This window comes from Protomyctophum bolini (assembly GCF_963924005.1).
Source record: "Protomyctophum bolini genome assembly, chromosome: 6".
In the NCBI taxonomy this organism is placed as follows: domain Eukaryota; kingdom Metazoa; phylum Chordata; class Actinopteri; order Myctophiformes; family Myctophidae; genus Protomyctophum; species Protomyctophum bolini.
Window position 1 is genome coordinate 33,970,290 of NC_137867.1, and position 20,753 is coordinate 33,991,042.

At 44.0% G+C, this 20,753-nt stretch overlaps 1 protein-coding gene across 8 annotated transcripts in view; it reads left to right on the forward strand.

Moving 5' to 3' along the window:
- Positions 1-20,544, forward strand: part of ep400 (E1A binding protein p400) — a 37,303-nt gene extending 16,759 nt beyond the window's left edge. The window contains exons 23-53 of one of the 8 annotated variants that reach the window (XM_080766820.1): positions 233-502; positions 1,942-2,118; positions 2,559-2,711; positions 2,977-3,047; positions 3,823-4,112; positions 4,594-4,796; positions 5,751-5,920; positions 6,951-7,147; positions 7,373-7,484; positions 7,741-8,025; positions 9,036-9,110; positions 9,193-9,327; positions 9,810-9,854; positions 10,012-10,165; positions 10,835-11,067; positions 11,438-11,611; positions 12,035-12,082; positions 12,380-12,516; positions 13,293-13,349; positions 13,440-13,518; positions 13,846-14,025; positions 14,659-14,704; positions 14,795-14,901; positions 15,837-16,035; positions 16,403-16,539; positions 17,213-17,446; positions 17,709-17,880; positions 18,076-18,230; positions 18,866-19,027; positions 19,126-19,203; positions 19,523-20,544. In XM_080766820.1, coding sequence (XP_080622946.1) covers positions 233-502; positions 1,942-2,118; positions 2,559-2,711; positions 2,977-3,047; positions 3,823-4,112; positions 4,594-4,796; positions 5,751-5,920; positions 6,951-7,147; positions 7,373-7,484; positions 7,741-8,025; positions 9,036-9,110; positions 9,193-9,327; positions 9,810-9,854; positions 10,012-10,165; positions 10,835-11,067; positions 11,438-11,611; positions 12,035-12,082; positions 12,380-12,516; positions 13,293-13,349; positions 13,440-13,518; positions 13,846-14,025; positions 14,659-14,704; positions 14,795-14,901; positions 15,837-16,035; positions 16,403-16,539; positions 17,213-17,446; positions 17,709-17,880; positions 18,076-18,230; positions 18,866-19,027; positions 19,126-19,203; positions 19,523-19,849 — 4,862 coding nt within the window. In that variant the 3' untranslated portion in view covers positions 19,850-20,544. The remainder of the gene's footprint in view (positions 1-232; positions 503-1,941; positions 2,119-2,558; positions 2,712-2,976; positions 3,048-3,822; positions 4,113-4,593; positions 4,797-5,750; positions 5,921-6,950; positions 7,148-7,372; positions 7,485-7,740; positions 8,026-9,035; positions 9,111-9,192; positions 9,328-9,809; positions 9,855-10,011; positions 10,166-10,834; positions 11,068-11,437; positions 11,612-12,034; positions 12,083-12,379; positions 12,517-13,292; positions 13,350-13,439; positions 13,519-13,845; positions 14,026-14,658; positions 14,705-14,794; positions 14,902-15,836; positions 16,036-16,402; positions 16,540-17,212; positions 17,447-17,708; positions 17,881-18,075; positions 18,231-18,865; positions 19,028-19,125; positions 19,204-19,522) is intronic. The other 7 variants (XM_080766822.1, XM_080766823.1, XM_080766821.1 and 4 more) reach the window with 7 other exon arrangements.
- Positions 20,545-20,753: the final 209 nt, after the last annotated feature.

A 20,753-nucleotide genomic window follows, 5' to 3' on the forward strand; every position in this document is an offset into this window, starting at 1 on the left:
ATGTCTTTAGTAATTGTACAGTGATTACATTTTGTTTGTGTCTGGTTTTTACTGGCCTGTATTATTTTATGCCGACATCAAGCTGATTATTTTCTTTTAGACATAGACATTTAGACGTCTATTTTCTACCCATCACTACTGGACGAATCTAGAGAAAACACTGACTGATTGACCTGAATATTGTAGTCAGCCTTAACAGACAGCCCCTGCCAAATTCCCTTGTACTTCACAGCAGTTGGAACAGCTTCTCAGAGAGCCCAGGCTACTGTTACCAGCAGCAGCAACAACAACAACAGCCATCACACCACCTCTGGGCAGCATGTGTTGGGGACTTCCCCTCTGGCTCTGGGCCAGGCCTTGGCTGGGGCAGTAGTGGGCCCAATCAGCCAGCCTGGCATAGCACAGGTCAGCAGGCCAGCCCTAGCCCCCAGCCATGCCATCCAGCCCAGCTTACTGTCCCAGAGGCTGGTGCTAACATCCCAGGCCCAGGCACGGTTGCCTAGTAAGTGGCCTCCTCCCCTGACCTCCCGTCCCTTTCCCCTGCACACCCCTACCTTCTCAATGTTTTCACCCTCCACTTCTGGCACAGCAGAACGGACTGCTCTGAAATGAGCCCTCTCTCTGGGACACTGCTGATGTGTGTTTCAGTCTTACAGGCTTGTGTTTTAAAGAAATGTCCAATGATGTTTGTATAAAAACTTAATTGTTCCTCAACAAATACATAAAGCAGTAGCTAGCAAATAACCTTGCTAGAAGTTGATATAGCCACTTTCTATTTCAACATCTTATGTACTTTGTAGCAGTTGAGCGAGTACACTGGTGCCGTGGTAGTTTTGATGTTTCAGTTAATGGCTGCCATAACATAATACTATTATAAATAATCAGACATAAAAAAGAATGACGCTATGAAATCTGTAGCCATATCAGCAGCCTCTCCGTTGCCTTGGTCCTCCTCAGTTTCTCTCTTCAAACCTGCATGTCCACAATAGAAAAGCCTGCTTACACCACCACCACCACTCCATACTTTAACCCCAGTTACATCCCTTTCCCTCTTTCTTTAAATATTGCCCCCCTCCCCAACCCATCCAGTTTACTAATATTCTTTTGTCTCTTTGCATAAGCCGGGCTGAAGGAAGAAATCCCAATGCTTTGGTTCTCATATTTCTTTGTGTATTTACTGAGGTTTATAGTTTCATTCTGAGGGCAAGCTGCAAAGCATGCACTAGTTTGTCGACCAGACCACTCCCTGCCTCAGATGTGAACAGAGAAAGCTTTTTCAATAACGCACCACATGGGAAATAAATCTAAGAGAAAAAAGTGTTGATTGCTCTAAATATCGTTCCTTTGCAATTTGAAGCTAAATCATTGTACCTATTTACCGATGGTTAGTGTGTTGCTATTGAAAAGGCAGCAGAGCACAACTCACTCCTTTAACTGAATGTGTTTGTTTCAGGCACTCTGTCTCACCTGAGGATCTTTTGTTTTCATTTTATGTTTCAGGCATTTTTGCTGAAGCTCTAGTCATATCCTGAGTTGCTTAATGGGTGTGCGGGAACCGGGAGGGCGTTCAGTGTCTTGCTCAAGTTCAGATTGGCAAGGCACGTGGCAAATGACAGACATTTTTCATTGCAGGGGTCGATCCCATGACCCTGTGGTTACGGGACATTCTCTCTCAAAAGCCACTGCTTGCAATCTCATTTTGTTTCTCCCTCAATAGGAGCTGCTATGGTTCTGTCGTGGAGGGCAGCTGTGCTCACTCCACCGATTTAACCCACCCTTGGTTCTGCATGTCTTCTCCCTTTCGTTTTTCACCCTATGACTAATACACTGTATATATTATTGTTCTATATAGAGCCCAATGTATGGATCTTTGGAGTCCGTTTGTGTTTAACGAGGCATGTACGTCCATTGTGTCTCTTTGTGTGCCCTTGCGTCCTGTTGAAGGTGGAGATGTTGTGAAGATCGCCCAGCTGGCCAACATAGCCGGCAGTCAGAACCGAATCGCCCAACCAGAGACCCCCGTCACCCTTCAGTTCCAGGGCAATAAGTTCACATTGTCCCCTAGCCAGCTGCGACAGCTCACAACGGGGCAACCGTTGCAGCTCCAAGGTACTCTCGGTAATGTACACCCCACAGTCATACTCTTTTCAACTGTCTCTGTTTTCATCTAACTTGATGCATATACTTGGTTGCATTGCATGTCACTGTCACGTGCAGCGATAATGGCCGATCTACAAACTCACGACACGTGAGCATGTGGATCAACAACTTCTTATGTGCACCAGTGTCACACAACTAAGTGTAAATCAATTCTCAGTAATTATAAGTTAAATAAAAGCATGTTTTTTTATTACTGTTTTTGATTGTTCTCATTTCCATGTGCCTTCGTCAAGATGACCAAATAAAGAGGAAAACCGATATTGAGACATTTACCATCAATATTGAGATATGAACATTTGTCCAGATCTTCAGCCATAATTGTCATTACGTTTGTATTTTAGAAGTGTGCACGTAGATACCCTGATATAATATGTAATACTTGTGTTGTGTGGTTGTAGGAAACATCCTGCAGATTGTGTCGGCCCCTGGTCAGCAGATCCTCAGGCCTCAGGGCCCCATGGTCATGCAGACAGTCCCACCAGCTGTCCCTGTATCCAATGCCTCCGCAGCATTAACTCCCCCTCCACCTGCCACCTCCTCCCCCCAACAAGGTGAGCTAATGACAGGGTTTACACAGCCTCTTCCAAATCACTGATTCACACACGGCAGCCAGGTGTGTACGAGTGGCCTACAGTGATTCTAAATAATTTTGCAAGAATGTAACACTACTTGGTGGCCAACAGTTCATAATAGTAATAAGTAGGTGTAGTAATAGAGAAAATATAATTGTAATAATAATAATGTATTATTTATAATTGAGTGACCATCAGCAATCACATTTATTGAATATCTACATAACTTATTTTCTCTGTATAGGTCTAGGTGTGACCTCCAATGCCACAGCGGCTTCCAACAGGCCTGCTACTGCAACTCATGCTGCCCCCCAGGTCTGTACATTGTCATCAAAAGCTCTCTCTGATACTGCATTCACCGTAAAGGAATTTTATACAAATGATGTTTTTAAATTCAATTATAGAAATAAATGACTCAATGACACCAATTACCGAGACAAATTACTGACATTTAATCAATAGACGGGTCAAAGGTTTGTCTTGATGCCATGCTGAGACATACTGACATTAAAGACAAACCATTGTATGCTTACAAGTACAACAGGGCATCAAATCCTGTACAAAGACACTGTGCATAATGTGTAATATTTGCACAACAATTAGGGTGTTCACTCTCTCATAGACAGCCCTGCCTTTCTATTTCTCCCTTTCTAACACCAGCACCTCCTATGATCAGTGCAGTGTTTTCTGGCTTTACATGGGGACAGATTACTTTGCTCTCTTCCCTCCCTGTTGGATGCTGTTCCTTCCAGGGCTCGAGAGATGCAGACAATTGATTTCTGTTAACAACCTGTCTGATGGGCTTTCATATTCTTCTTGTACTTTTTCTGCTACGCTTTGCATTGCCACATGAACTGTCGTGTCAATTCCTGAATGCTTCTGTCTAGAATCAACTAACTGGCGAATTACTCATTTTAATGCTTATTCTAATTATTATTATTATTATTCTGATTAATTGTCAGCATACTTGAAAGATAATTACATGAATATTGAGAGAGTTGGAGGTTGTGTGAGGAAAATTATGCACCGCTCCAATGAAAGATAAAAATTGTGTGTGGCACTTAATTTTTTTTCGGTCTTTCTCGTGCAGGAGACTTCAGAGGAGAAAATCCGCCAAACTAAGGAGCGTCTAAGCCAGCTGTTTGCAGCTAACGAGCGTCGCTGCAGCCGCAGTGTGCTGTACGGCTCAGACCTCCTCCAGGCCTGTGCTGTGAGCACAGAGCCTGGCCACACTGCCCACAGCGCTGGCGGCTGGAGGTGGGTGGGCAGGGAGAGCTGTCTGAGGGCCCAACACACGTTTGTGGGAACCACCACTCACCTCCAATCGGCTCTGCTCTCTTCCCATGCACGTCTGGAGTCGGGCAACAACCTCGTCAAGAGGTATCTTATTATCTCATGTGGAATACTCCCTAGGCGGAGAGCAGCTTGTTACTTAACCTCAGAGGAGCTTTGCTCAAATAAAATGATGCTGTATTATTTACCATGTCACAAATGTCAGTAGGCCTGTCACAATTATTATATAATCGCCTAATTGCAATTATTTGAGATAATCACAATTCTTTTTTGCATAATCGTCAATCGTTTCCATGTTGAAAAATAGCAGAAATAGCTCAATTTGAAAGCTTGTAGATCATTATTATTACTATTTGGAAAGAAAATCACATCAATTATTGTGTGTCAGTGATGTCTTTGTCATAGCTGCCCTGTGTAATGTGTGATTCGAAGCCTAAAAGGCAAACACAAATACAAATTGTAACGTTCCAATGTTCAATAAAAAAAACACAATTAAATAGTTAATCGTCAATTTGAATTTGAAATGGTGACAGCCCTAAATGTGATTCTTTCTTTGTCCATCCTCCAGGTTGTCGTGTATGATCCCTGCAGCAGTGGCCCCTCAGCCTCAGCTGTACGCAGCCAATCCCCCAGTTCCCTACAGCCTGGAGCAGAAGTCTGCCAGCCGCAGGCTCCAGGAGGCTACTGCCCTGCACAATGCAGATATCCGCCGTCTTGCAACTAGACGCCTCTTCCACTGCCCTGATTTGCAGTTAATGCAGATGGACTCAGGTTAGCTTAGTAAAATCCTTAGGGCTCCATGCCACATTATATACAATTGTCACATTTATCATTCTGTCGTCACTTTGACTTGAGGGTGTGGTACACTCAAATCTCACGTCAGGTCTCCGGGGCATGTACGCAAATCCTCTCCATTGTAGACATGCGGTGCAGCCATGTCTGACAATCTGACTGGCGTCTAAACATTATGTAGCAGCCACTATTCACTTAATATGATGTAACTGAACATCTAACATAACCCTGCGTCTCCTTAACACAAATAGGTAGTTGTAATCACAGGGTGACATAATAACAAGCATTTAACGTGCACAAAATTGCTTTATTATTATTGGGTTGCCATTGGAAGTTCCAAGGGAGCCGTGGATAATATAACAGTCCCAACTCGGGACTGTGCAAGGGAGAGACGGGATTTCGGGAACTCATTCTAAAATTATGTCTGGCAAGTAGGCTTAACAGAGAACACATGTTTGGTCTTCACTAGTAGTAAATTACTACTGTATCTCCACATCAGTGATTTTCTTCCACCGCATTGTTCTGCCTATATGACACTTTTTCTTTTGTTCAACTGGACTTGAGCTGTTACGATTGAGGTCATATTTGTGTCTGTGCTGTTGCCGCTCAGGGCCGCCTGTGTATCCAAATGTGTGTGTGACTGTGACTCCACTGATATGATTGGAGGGGTAACTTTCGAGAATTTGTTCTTTCTTATTGGCTTCACAGAAGAACTCACAGGGACGCGCCTCTGAAAGAGGGTTGTATTCTCAAAATCACAATCGGTTCAGCGCTGCAGACACGTCCATTATTATGCTTTGATCGACAGGATACGATTCATGTTTGATAAATCACACATGAGCCTGTCGTAAGATGATTCCTGCGCTGGCTTCTACGCTCCATTGACAAATGAGGGCCATTGACTGCATTCTGACAGCTTTTTCTCTCTTAAAGGTAAATTGGAGGCTCTAGCCATTCTACTCCAGAAGCTGAGATCAGAGAGCCGCCGTGTCCTCATATTCACCCAAATGGTGAAGATGTTGGACATCCTAGAGGCTTTCCTAGACCACAGACAGCTCACCTACATACGTGTGGATGAAAGCCTCGACCCCGAAGAACGACAGGTAGAGGCATTAACCAATCAGATGAGCTCTAAGCAAGAATGATTACTTTGTTCGCTTTGATTTGCTAAGTGGAATTAATGTAAACTGTCAGTATGGCTCAATGACACCAATTACCGAGACAAATTACTGACATTTAATCAATAGACAGGTCAAAGGTTTGTATTGATGCCATGCTGAGACATACTGACAATAAAGACAAACCATTGTATGCTTACAAGTACAACAGGGCATCAAATCCTGTACAAAGACACTGTGCATAATGTGTAATATTTGCACAACAATTAGGGTGTTCACTCTCTCATAGACAGCCCTGCCTTTCTATTTCTCCCTTTCTAACACCAGCACCTCCTATGATCAGTGCAGTGTTTTCTGGCTTTACATGGGGACAGATTACTTTGCTCTCTTCCCTCCCTGTTGGATGCTGTTCCTTCCAGGGCTCGAGAGATGCAGACAATTGATTTTTGTTCTCAACAACCTGTCTGATGGGCTTATATATTCTTGTACTTTTTCTGCTACGCTTTGCATTGCCACATAAACTGTCCTGTCAATTCCTGAATGCTTCTGTCTAGAATCGACTAACCATTTTCAACTTGCTCAAATTAGTTTCCTGTCTTTCTGGGTCTTGTGAGTGAACTAGACCCGGTGTTGCTGGTTTGTAAGAATAGTGATTGCAGTGAATGAATGAGTCAAATTAGCCAACACACTCCTTTCTGCGCTTTGCCCTCACCTGATTGACAGTATACATATACGGTGACATACACATTTACACAACTCAACTCTTCTAATTGAACAATATTCCTGGAGAGAAATGCAATCGCACTCGCAATTCTGCAGGATTGCAGCTTTCTAGTTCAAAACGGTTTCAGATGAATTACCACATAAGGCCTACTTTAGATAACATGGAGACACACTGTAGCAGTGCTCAACATGTGGTCCTTATTGTTGGCCCTTTTTAGCGTATTGCCCTGCACTACTGTGACTACATTTCTGTCTCAATATAAACATGGCTTTCTCCTCTGCCTCCATTCAGGAGAATATGAAGAGGTTCAACAGGAACAAGCAGGTATTCTGTAGCATCCTGACCAACCGATGCTGCTCTACAGTGGGGACAGTGTTTGATGCCGACACCATCATCTTCTACGACACTGACCTTAACCCCAGCATGGATGCACGCACACAGGAGTGGTGTGACAAGATTGGACGCTCAAAGGATATACACATATATAGGTGACTGAATCTAATCTAATCTTTCAATATTATGACTCTTCATGTTTTCTTTGTACACCCATTAATGTCACGTGTGAGATATCCAGCATTCTACTTGTTTGTGTAGACATCCTTTTATGGTGGAACACATTTACCTTTATATATACCATCTACCTTGTCACAAACGTTGGCAGAACCTAATGTTGCATTTGAAAGGTAACAATTAAATGACTGTGTCTCATCCAGACTGGAAAGTGGTCATTCCATTGAAGAGAAGCTGTTGAAAAATGGCACAAAGGACCTGATCAGGGAGGTGGCTGCCCAGGGCACAGACTACACCCTGGCCTTCCTCACACAGGTAGCATGAGCTCACAGAAGCCCTGTCCCTGCACGTCATGTTCAACCAAAGAGCATTGTTCCCTTCACTGGACAAAACCCACATTTATTACTATTAATTGGACCGTGAAAATTGAATATGTCGATCCATATTTATAATTTACTGCAGATATAGTATACCTTGCCTTGCACTGTGTTAGTGTAACATTTGTGATCCAGCAGTCCCTGTATCACGTGTCATTGACTCAATGTGTCATGCAACACTCTGTGCTGACTAGCGAACGATCCAGGACATGTTCGAGGTGGAGGCGGGCACGGGAGAGAAGGTGGAGGAGTTTGTGGTGCTGCACCAGGAGCCGTCGCCCTCCGAGGCCATCTCGCCACGCGTGGCCCGGCCGTACATCCAGGCCCTGCACAGCATCGACCTGGATGCCCCAGCGGAGGAGCAGCAGGAGGCGCAGGACGAGGAGAAGCAAGGGGGCACAGATGGACTGGAGGAGGAGGAAGCCCCGAGCATAGAGGAGCCCGCTCAGATAGAGGAGCTCAATGCTGTCATGGACCAGGTAAATGAGACGGTTTATTCACGCTCAGCAAACATTTCTAATTTGTTCTAATATGATGGCATGACATGAAAACTGCCCATGCTTGGCAACATTATAAAATACAAACCCTGAATACTGACAATAAAGACAAACCATTGTATGCTTACAACAGGGCATCAAATCCTGTACAAAGACACTGTGCATAATGTGTAATATTTGCACAACAATTAGGGTGTTCACTCTCTCATAGACAGCCCTGCCTTTCTATTTCTCCCTTTCTAACACCAGCACCTCCTATGATCAGTGCAGTGTTTTCTGGCTTTACATGGGGACAGATTACTTTGCTCTCTTCCCTCCCTGTTGGATGCTGTTCCTTCCAGGGCTCGAGAGATGCAGACAATTTATTTCTGTTAACAACCTCTCTGATGGGCTTTTATATTCTTCTTGTACTTTTTGAGTGGTGCAACCAGCAATGTCTGTGCGTACCTACCTACCTATGTGTATCTGAGCACGAGTATATGACTTATTAGTACCAGTAGGGGGCGCCAGAAACAGAGAGGGATAGTGCTGTGCCTGCTGCCTGCTAATGAGAGAGAGAGAGGGGGGGGGGAATTGCACCACTCAGTCCACACGGGTGAGATTTTTCTGCTACGCTTTGCATTGCCACATGAACTGTCCTGTCAATTCCTGAATGCTTCTGTCTAGAATCAACTAACCATTTTCAACTTGTTCAAATTTGTTTCCTGTCTTTCTGGGTCTTTAAGCAGAGTGAACTAGACCCGGTGTTGCTGGTTTGTAAGAATAGTGATTGCAGTGAATGAATGAGTCAAGGCATTTTCTTGCCAAAACGTTGGTCATCTTAAAATAAAGTTTTTGCATTGTGACTACGAGTTGTGCGACCTCTCCTTTCTGTTCAAGTGTATCTCCGGTGGTCATCACCTCCCCACTATTGGTGTGCGCTCCTACCTCTTTGCTTGTTAACATTATAAAATATGCAGCAGCAGTTAATACCCCTTTCTCTTCTCCACCAGCTCACACCAATTGAAATGTATGCCCTGCATTACCTTGAGTACCTTCATGTCGGTGACGACGAAAGATTTGTAAAGGTAAATTCTGTTGTTGTTGTTGTGATTATGTATCATTTTATTTGTTGATGCATCAAACTAACTGGGGCGTTTTGTTCCTCAGGAGAGACTGGAGTGTGCCAAGAGAGGCTGGGAACTAGAGCAGCTCAAGAAGCTGAAGACGGAGGAAGAGGAGAGACTGCTTCTGGAGGGAGAGGAGGATCTGTTCACCTACACCAGAGAGGATGCCTACAACATGGTGATGTGACGCTCACACATCTCTGCTCATCTCAAATGATACCATACAACTTTATTGTCAGCTTACACTGAAATTTGCTTTGCGTCCATGACGTCACCGTTCAAGAAACAGACAAGACAAGCAACAATCGGGAAACGAGAACATATCCACTGGTTTAGCGATTTTGGTTTAGAAGCAAGTCAGACTGATGTACAAATGAGTTCTTTAGTCTGTTTTTCTTAAATGTGGGGACTCTAAACCGCCTCATGGAGGGCAACAGTTGATATTCATCATTTAAAACATTTAAGGGGTCAAAGGAGATGCTCTTCACCAGTCTAAGCATGCTCTTGGTCTGGGCTTCTTTAAAGGAACCTCAACTGGCCTACCAACAATTTTAGCACAGATCTTAATTTGGCTTTACAGTTTGATCAATTGATCATTTTAAGTGTGCACGTTTTGCGTTCAGCTGGTATGTGACATTTTGTCTCTCTGTCTGTCAACAGGAGTATGTATTTGATGCAGAGGATGGCCATACTGAGATCATGCCGGTAAGACGCATTTATAACGAAATGTGGATCTAGATTCCGTTCATTAATTTCCTGTTCCTGTGGGTTCCTGAGGACTTTGCAGATATTACTATTGACCCCTGTTCAAGTTTTGTTCATGTTTCAATCTAACTTGTATATTTGTATCCCCCCTTTGAAGCTGTGGACTCCTCCGACCCCACCGCAGGATGACAACGACATCTACATTGATTCTGTGATGTGTCTGATGTATGACACCTCGCCTATGCCCGAGGCCAAACTGCCTCCTGTCTATGTGCGCAAGGAACATAAGAGGCTCAAAATGGACCCGTCAGGTATGGAGACAGTCCTACTAACAAAGACACTGATCAGGTCTTAGCTGTTAAAGATCCAATCAACGTACCCTCTACGTTGAAACAAATGACAATAAGGGTGTTCACGCTCTCATAGACAGCCCTGCGTTTTCTATTCTCCCTTTCTAACACCAGCACCTCCTATCAGTGCAGTGTTTTCTGGCATTACATGGGGACAGACTACTTTGCTCTCTTCCCTCCCTGTTGGATGATGTTCCTTCCAGGGCTCGAGAGATGCAGACACTGGGCTTTTATATTATTCTTGTACTTTTACGCTTTGCATTGCCACATGAACTGTCCTGTCAATTCCTGAATGCTTCTGTCTAGAATCAACTAACCACTTTCAAGTTTCAACTTGTTTAAATTTGTTATCCTGTCTTTCTGGGTCAGTAAGGAGAGAGAACTAGACCTGGAGTTGTTGTCCAATTTAGAATTCTACCCTCTCCACTGAAACGCTGTAGGGCTGACTGAGTTTTGTTTAAGTTGTGATTACATTTGTTGAATATGTTTTACTGTGAAATACCATCACGGACTGATGGTATATGAGAAGGGTTTGTACGCATTTGGAAGCAGTTAGAGGTTTTGTTGTAAATGTCAAGGGGAACCCAACATATATTTATGTTGGGTTTCCCTGTCCTTACCAATGTGCAGCAGCCAGGAAGAAGAAGAAGGGCCATGGTGAGACGGTCATCCCGCCACGCTCCCTCTTTGAAAAGGCCAGCATGCTCAAAGTTCGACGTGAGGGCAAGGACCAGAAAAAGAACTTCTCCCTCAAGCAGCAGGCTCCCTTCGCCAAGCCTCTGCCCTCTCTGGTTAAGCCTGCCATGGAGGTTGGCCCGGATAACCCAGAATGGCTCATCAGTGAGGACTGGGCGCTGCTTCAGGTACTGGCTCGCTGGACCGTCCTCACGGCCAAGCCTTAATTACATGAAATGGACTGGCATACTTATAGAAGCCATTAGTCACACATCTGGAACTTTGCCTTTGACTTTGCAGTGACTGATTTAAAAACGGATAAGGTAGCATGAATGCAATTTTGCAGTTTTGGTTTTTAGGTACTCTAATGTACTAGTGTAAAAATATTCCAATGTTTTACACGTACCGTACGTAAGAATCAATAAAAATGGAAACACTGAGATGGATTGCATAGAACAATTTAGCATACTTTGTCAATTAATGACACAGTTGGAATGTGTAGTTTGGCGAAGATTTCTTGGCTTGTCTAACAAATCCTTGTGTCTGTCTCCCTGCCAGGCTGTGAAGCAGCTCCTGGAACTGCCTCTGAACCTGACCATTGTGTCTCCTGCACACACCCCGAACTGGGACCTGGTCAGTGACGTGGTCAACTCCTGCAGCCGCATCTACCGCTCCCCCAAACAGTGTCGCAACCGCTATGAGAACGTCATCATACCCAGAGAGGAGGGGAAGGTAATGTAAAAATAAAAGATCCACAAGCTTGCAACGAGTCGCAGCTGTGAGCTTGTAGGCGAAGGGATTTTGTGTATAGGGGTAAAAAGAGCGAGCCAAGTACAGAACCAAGTCTGTTCAAGTTTAGGGGGTTTAAGTGGTTAAAACCAAACCCTAAGGAGCAACTTGGACACTCAGGCATGAAGGAAGCATGAGTTCAAGTCCGTTGCTCTCCCCTTGTCCCCCATATATGGGGGACTAGGTTGGTGGAGGGTGTGTAGAGCCCAGGATCACATTAGATGATTGACACGGGTGAAAAATGGGTTACAAAATCGTGGGATAAAAATATATATTTAAAAAAATAAAACCAAAGCCTGTGACCTTGTTTCTAGTTCTCCACAGTACTCTTGTTGGTAGCTGACTCGTTTGTCTTCTCATTTGCAGCTGGTGTATGAAGCCAACCCCAAGAAGAAAACAAAGAGCATATATAAGGTACAACTTACTCACTGCATTCTTTATCGGCAGTGGATGTTTCGCTGCTGTTGAATTCTTCCACTTGTGTGTGTATAGAGCTGCAACTATAACTTTTGTGTGTGTGTGTGTGTGTGTGTGTGTGTGTGTGTGTGTGTGTGTGTGTGTGTGTGTGTGTGTGTGTGTGTGTGTGTGTGTGTGTGTGTGTGTGTGTGTGTGTGTGTGTGTGTGTGTGTGTGTGTGTGTGTGTGTGTGTGTGTGTGTGTGTGTGTGTGTGTGTGTGTGTGTGTGTGTGTGTGTGTGTGTGTGCTCCACCAGGCTAAGAACAGCCGCCCTCTGCGGACATGTCAGATCTACACGCAGGACGACAACGCCACTCACATCCAGCTCTACAACAGCCGCTTTGAACTCATGAAGATCATCGCCAGCAAGAGGAGTCCACCCATCAAACCCCTGTAAGTAGCGTGTAGTACTGTAGTAGTCATGGTGGAGTCCACCCATCAAACCCCTGTAAGTAGCGTGTAGTACTGTAGTAGTCATGGTGGAGTCCACCCATCAAACCCCTGTAAGTAGCGTGTAGTACTGTAGTAGTCATGGTGGAGTCCACCCATCAAACCCCTGTAAGTAGCGTGTAGTACTGTAGTAGTCATGGTGGAGTCCACCCATCAAACCCCTGTAAGTAGCATGGTGGAGTCCACCCATCAAACTCCTGTTCGCCTCGTCTTGACCAGACATCTCGATCTGCTTCAGTAATTAAAGCGGCCACCTCTGCATAAAATAAAGCTGGTGTTTTACATAATGACCTCACCACCGACAGAGTGATGTCATTGTGTGGACACAGAGCCTTTGTTTGTAAAGCTCAATGAAAACTTCTAGAGCCTTATAATCAAAGCCATCAATTACTAAGTGAGGGATGATGTTGGACCGGTATAGATTCCAAGCAATTAAATAGTTTTGTATGTGTAGGAAAGTAAGCAAAGCAGTTAACAGCCAAATATCTAATGAACTACAGGTTGTGGTGAAAATCCTGAAAGAGAAACACCAAAGATTTGGATAAAACAATGAGTTCAGATGCATTTTTAAAGGGCTATGCAGTCAACTTTTCCATTGTCTTCATTGACTCGGATAGGAGGAAGGCTGAATTGAGATATAGGTGATGGGATGTTTATGTTGACCTCAAATCTTCCCCGTCTGTTGAATGTAAATGTAATGACTGGTCTGCTTTTCACAGCTTGGGAATGAACCCATTCCAGAAGAATCCAAAACACGCTTCTGTTCTCGCTGAAAGGTAAACCCTGCGTGTGACCCCTGATCCTCTCCATCTATTACTGTCCACTAAACAGCTGTACCCTGACATTCCTCTGTTTGTCTCTTACAGTGGGATCAGCTATGATAAGCCCCTCCCGCCCATTCAGGTGGCATCCCAACGTGCTGAGAGGATCGCCAAGGAGAAGAAGGTATAGTATGCCTCTGTAACGTGCAAACTGATGTTGTCATTCCAGCATGACGTGTGTAAGGAAAGTCGTGACACATTGTAAACTGTAGATCTGCTATTTTCAGAGCGCAGCACCCGAGCACAACCAAATATGAAATGACTTGTCTTTTAGTTCTACTGGCTCTCTTCTCCATTAGTCCCTCCCTAACATTTTAGTCTAGTTCTTATTTGTTGATGAAATTGTCAATATATTTCGTCTCAGTTTTAGTCATCTTCGTCTGTGAAAAACCTAGTCGACGAACATTTCTCATCATAGTTTCAACACTGGTGTTTACGCTTGTGTTTTCAGGCCATGGCGGAGCAGCAGAGAGCTCAGCTGTTGGCCCAGCAGCAGCAGGCTGGAGCTCCACAGGCCCAGGCTGTGCCCGGCCAGGCCCAGGCTCCCGCCACAGGCCAGCCTCTTGCAACGGGGGTCCCTCAAGCTGCGGCAGTTGCTGGAGCCGCTGCTGTGCCCAATGCAGCTGTCTTGGTGAGAGTCAACTACCTTTCTTAATTTGCCATTTGGTGAATTAATTTGATATTATAGCAGGGGTTCTCAACCTATGTAACACCAATGTGTCAAGATGATCAAGGCTCACGTACATAATGAAATGTAATACTTGTATCTAAAGTAAGTAAAGGGGCATTATGAAAAACATTTGCCATGTCACTGTTAACTGCAAAGATTATTCTGCTTGAAAGACTAGTCTAAAATTAGTCTAAATTGAAGACATATTGATCTATAAGGCAAAACCTTCAAGGAAAAATCTAAAATGCTTTATTACCGGTATTTCATTGCCTATTTTAGTTATGCATTTCTTTATTGGTTGAAACTATTTGGGCAGTACCTCCGAGGCCCACTGTGAGGAGCTCTGAGGCCGGTTGAGAATGGCTGCGTAGAGTACCACAAATGCATGCATTTTATTACGTGCGGCCCCATTGGGCCCAAATCCTGGTGCTTTTAGTGTTTTGCTTGTGCATTGATGTGTTGAGGTCCTCAAGAGAAAATCAGACCGTTATGCATGCATGAGTCTAACACTAACCCTACTATATGGTGAGATCGAAACAATCGCCATTCATTTGATTTATTCAAACTAATGGCTTACTTTTGTGTGTTTTTAAGGCTGGAGCCATAAAGAATGCTGCTGTGGGCACAACCATCCAGGCTGGTAGGTATTTAACTTGGCACATGTGGTTTAAATTATAAAACTCTTTTGCTCTTCCAGGAGTTAATTCCTGCTCTCCTGTGTCCCTTTCAGCCACTGTCGGAGGGAACGTGATTGTGAACACAGTAGCTGGAGTGGCTCCAAGTCCCTTCCAGGCCAACAAGCGCCTGGCATCTCCAGTCATACCAGGCACCCTGTCTGTGAGTCATGTTCATTTAATCACCGCTGTTCTGGCTTGACTCAGCCTTCTGGTGACAAAGAGGAATGTATGATGCGTATGCTGTAGCAGCTAGATGGAATTAAGTAGAATACGCAGCCAACATACCCTCTAGGGCAGGGATGGGCAGGCTTTATGGGCACGAGATCTACTTAGCTGTTTCCAAGGTTGGCGAGATCCAACATTGGCAGACAGTTAAAAATGGCCATTGTTTTAACCATTTTGTCTTATTATAGGCTTCTCATTACAACATTAAGATTAAGTAAATGATGTATCAATAGATAAAGCCTTGCAAAGAATAAATGAATAACATAGTTATATGACTATCTCTATACTGATGATAGAACTTGATCCCGTTTCATAATAGAAGTCATATAAAAGTATGTGAACAAAATTACACTTTGGTGTAGGTTTGGGTTGTGTAGTTACCTTGCTATGATGCAACCACAAATAGTAGCTTTAATAGTTGGCTCTGTTGACTAGAAATTGCTATTATAATTTGAAAATCAAGATCTGCGGATCCAGTCTGGATTCGCAGATCCAGGCTAATTAAAATTCATTGTCAATCATCAAATTCAATCATCCTAATTAAAATTGTAAAATTCATGCTGTGTTCTTTTTTGTAATGTTACATTATTTGTCAATGAGGAAACCATTTTGAAATATCAATTTCTAATCAGTGGGGCAACTATTGATTTATTGAAGATATCTTCAATAGTATATTCGCCTGGAAAGTTACTCTGGTTTTTCTCTCCTGCCAGGTTTTAATTAGTCCCTGATTAGACCACTTGTGACCAATTAATTTACCGGTTAGGATGGGAAATCCGCAATATCAAGACCTTCCTAGGTTACTGATGTAGGCTGAATGAGTGTCAACAGCACTGTTTTAAATGTTCTCTTTTCATGTTGTCCTTCCAGCCTGCGGGCGCTGCAGGAGCGCAGGTGGTCCATGCGCAGCAGAGGGCCGTTCCCGCCGCCGCACCTGCCGAGGTGGTTGCCATAGCAACAGGCCAGGGAGTCCGAGCTGTTGCCCCAGTGACCGCGTCTTCAGTGGTCTCCACCACACTGAGCCCTGTGCAGTCGCAGACTCGCTCGCTGGTCACTCAGGTCACATCAGGTAAAGGAGCAAAACATGGACTGCTGCTTCAGAGCACTCAATAGTAAATAGTAATAATATTGCATGTGTGTAGCACTTTTCACAATACTTGCGAACTTCACATTAACAAATTGGAGTCTAATAATGTACACCATGAAGGGTGACGTATGATTTTTAATTGCTAGAATACTGTATATCCGACGTCAGTCATTTCCCTTTTGGGGCACGGGTTCTGTACGTAGTCACGACTCAAATAAAGTACTTAACAAGCATATGGTAAACATTACGAGCATAAACCAAGCAGCCTGACAAATAGTAACTATAACAGATAAAACTATAACAGTCATAAACCGTTGAATCTATGGAGCTGTCGCTTGACTCTACCCAGCTACAGGCATGCAGCTGCCCCAGGGAAAGCCTCTGACCCAGGCCCACCTCCAGATGCTCCGTCAGCAGCAACTCCAGCAGCAGCAGCAGCAGCAGCAGGCTGGCTCACCACAGATCAAGGCTGTAGGCAAACCCCAGGTAAACGCCAGCATTTTCCACTGGAGCATATAACAAAGACAATGTCACCTTGTGAAATGTAATTAAAAGCTTGCCTCAACATTCGACTCGAAGCTTTATAAGAGTAACTAATTTAATCTCCAATGTGACGGGGGGGGACATATTTTCTTTTAATCTCTGCCTTTTAAGCAGCTTATAAGCATTTTGCGTAATAAATACTCACACATTCTCCATTGGTGGTAAGATGTCTCCATAATGTGTAATAAAACCTAGGGGGTGAAAAATGACATTTGTTATGTATAACAAAACCTGCGACAACCTTTACTTCCATTGAGAGGCAAAGTATAGTATGAGTTTAGCAAGAAGGCACGATGAAATAGTGACTCCTTGTAAAATATGTGTAAATATGTCATTTTCAACATTAAAAAAAACTGCCCTGTTCATTCTAACATTAGCAACAAAACAAAACATTGCACATAAAGCAACAAGCACAGATGGAGTTAGCTATTTCCATAACGACTCATTCTAAAATTCCTCACTTTTCCGTAAAGATGGCGCTGTTCCTTGATTGCTTAAAAGATGTAGGATACGTTCTCTGTGAATCAACGCGGTTAATTTCCTGAGACGTCGGCCAACTTCATACATTCTGAAGCAGTTATCCTTCAAACGTGCTTAATAATCATTGAACTTCCAGGAGCTGCTCAAGATGCACAAACAGAAGCTGCAGCTTGCCCAGCAGCAGCAGCAGCAGGTTGCTGCGGTTGTAGCAGCCGCCCAGGGCCAACAGGCTGCAGGGGCAGCACAAGCTGCCCAAGTACAACCCACACAGGCTGCCCAGGCCAACCCTCAGCTGGCTGCAGTGGCAGCATCCAGGCCTGGAGCCGTGCTGACCGGCGCCACCGTGGCCAATCTGCAGGTTGCCAGACTGGTGAGTGTTGCAGTTTCATGGGCTTGTCGAGGACGGGCTTATTATGTTCAATTGTTCATGGCTTCTAAATATGCTGAAACCTATGCTATAAAGTATGTTTGTGTTTTATGTTTTTACATGACTGGTAGAAACTTCCTTTCATTTAAGAATGGATGTCCTGAATGAACTAACGAGAAAGATAAATTGACATTGGTCTAGCAGACCCCACTTTTTTCCCTTTTTTATTGTTCATCACTAAACCTTGTTGTGTTTACCTTTCCAGACTCGTGTGCCCACCCAGGGTCAGATTCAGGCCCAGGCAGCGCAGACGGCCCAGGTGACTCTGACCAAGCCTCCTGTGGTCTCTGTGCCAGCTGTGGTCTCATCTGGTGTCACCACCCTGCCAGTCACCGTGGCAGGCATTAGTGTAGCCATAGGCCAGGCCCAGAAAACAGGTGAGTTAAATGACCTAATGGCTTATAACCTTGAAATCACTGGTGTGATTATTCACATTTACCCAGAAACAAAGCCTCATTGTTTCCTCTGTGCTGAGGTTGTGCTCGTAACCATTTGAGCCATGAGCCAGTAGATCTGGTAGACTTGCTCTCTCAATGTGCTGACCTCTGTATCCTGTCCCTGCTCCCCGCCAGGTGGGCCGGTGTTGACACCACCCTTCCCCCAGATGCAGGTGCAGCAGCTGCTGCAGATGAAAAAGCAGCAGCAGCAAGCAGCAGTCCAGGCAGCAGCTGCCGCCCAGCAGAAAGCAGGACAGACGCAGCAAGGACAGACCTCTGTCCAGCAGAAGGTAAACGGACCAATAGTTCTTGATTTTTTTATTTGGTTATTTCAATTAGGCAGTGGTTCCCAAACTGTGGTGTGGTGCGCGAGAACCTTCTAGGGGGTACGCAACATGAAAAGGCTAATGGCGGTGCTATGGTTTTATTTTAAATATATTAACATATTATGCCAATATATGGCAGGTATATGCAGAATATAGCCTATGCTGCATATATGTGTGGATAAATAGGAAATGTATGTCCCTATATAGCTTATGCAATTTATATTTCCATGTGGGTGTGTGCGTCACAGGGGGAGGTAACAGGGGGTGCATGGCCAAAAATATTTGGGAACCGTTGCATTAGACCATAGACCCCCGTAACTCTTGAGTGTGTACAAATGGAACCAAATGAACACATAAAAGTTTCCATTTGTACACTCTCAGGGTTACAGGTTAATTTGTTCTTTTATCGGTGCACATTACCTTTTTTCGTTTTTTCAAAGGATCAATAATAACATACCTAACCGCTGTATCGTACCAAGTTGATCCATGAATTTTGTTACACACCTAATAAAGGCTGAACCTCTCTGCAAAGTTGCAAACGGTCAGTTGACCCAGCGTGAACTGTGTGAACTGACCCTGAATCTGTTTCACCCTTTTAGATTGGCAGCCAGCAGGTGACCGTGCAGGCAGCACAGCCTGCCCAGCAGCAGCAGAAGGTGACCTATGCCACCACCACCCAGCTGCAGCCTGGGATCAAGACCCAGTTCTTCACTACCTCCATCGCCCAGCCCCAGAAGCCCAGCGGAGCTCAGCAGATCCAGGCACAGTCTCCAATACCTGGTGCCTCAAAATAAACATTTAGAAATACATAGTCAATCTTTGTGCTTATCAGTGAGTTTGTTGTTTACTCTCTTATCAGGTGGCTAAGCTCCCACAGATAGTGCAGCAACAATCCACTGTGGCCAACATTCAGCAAATAGTCTCTTCTCCTCAGCAGGTAGTGTTACCCTATTTATGTTCACTCTCAAAACTGCTCTAGAATTGGTACTTTATAATCAAACCAGAATCTTTTTTGCATTTATTACTGTTTTTCCTTAGAATTTCTCTCTATGCTTTTGTCTTTTTTAGGTTTAGGTACAGTATTATTTCATTTTAGACTTCCATGTTAAAAGTGTTCTAGCATTATTTCCAAGGGCAATGTCTATCACTTCACAATGAGCTGTTAAACATGCAGTGAAATGAAAGCAAATTCAAATTGGTGGCAAGCAAAGCAACTGTGTCTGTTTGGAATTTAACTGTGTCTTGTGTTTGATCAGATCCAGGCTCAGCCTCAGTCAGTGGCACTGACCCAGGCAGCCACGTCAGCCCCAGCCCAGGTCCAGATGATCTCCGCAGGCACAGCCGCTGCCCAGGTCGTCCAGCAGAAGATAATACAGCAACAAGTGGCGGCAGCAGCTGCTTCGCCCCAGATCCAAACCCCGGCTCCCCACAGCCCGGCCCAGCAGGCCTCTGTGCCGCCTGCTGCCGCTGCAGAGTCCCAGGCACAGCAGCCTCCTCAGACTCAGCAGCCCACAAAGGGACAAGCTCGCCAGGGCGGCGTGAGGGGCAAAGCCCCCCCTAAGCCCAGTGGGGGAAGCAGCTAGGAGCAAAGGCTGCTAAATGTGTCAGCAACAAGAGGAGTTCACCCTTTCCATCAACATTCTCAATAGAACTCTTAAATTGAGTCTCGGTTCTTTGGTGTAGTACAGATGTGGCTGTACTGGAAAGCTGTGCTTAGATCGGCATTTTGTCACTTCTGATATCTGTGTTTGTTTGAGGAAATAAGGAATGTCTCTTGGCAATTTTCACAGTCTCACCCGAATCTGTCAGTAACCCCTACCCTCCGATTAAGAGATACTGCCCATTAAGTCATAAACTCAGAAAGATACAATATACTTGTCATGCCTTTACACTGATTAATATAATGATATTACTCCATAGATGTCCTTTTGCTGGGATCTATGGGTAATGCCTCTTTGGGGAATGAAGTGTCTATTAGAATAAGTGTATTCATACAGTACATAGTCCCTTTTATGATGTCTGTAATTCCCTTGTTTATAGAATTTGAATGGAAAATACTGCACGTTCCTTTAGTCATCATTTGTTTTTTTTTATTGTAACAAATACACTGTAAACATGTACTTTAGTATTTTGTGTTTTCTCATAAATGTCATTTTTTTAATTGATGTTAAAAGAAAAAACCTTGTAAATAACAATGGAAAACATTTGTACTTGTAAAGTAGTTGTGTTTTCATTGGATTTTTTCAGCCTAATTGTAATAAAGTGTTTTGTTTTTATATATTTCATTGTTTTATTGATCAATTTGATTAAAAAGTAATTATATTTCTATTTTGGAAATCTGATATTCTAATTAATCTGCAATGAGTAGGGTGTTTATTTGACTATTTCCTATGCCTTGGATGACCAACAAAGACCTGAATGTGTCGGCACTCTCGCAGTGTCTGAAATGCAACACAACACATGATATATCCTGACACTGACTGAATG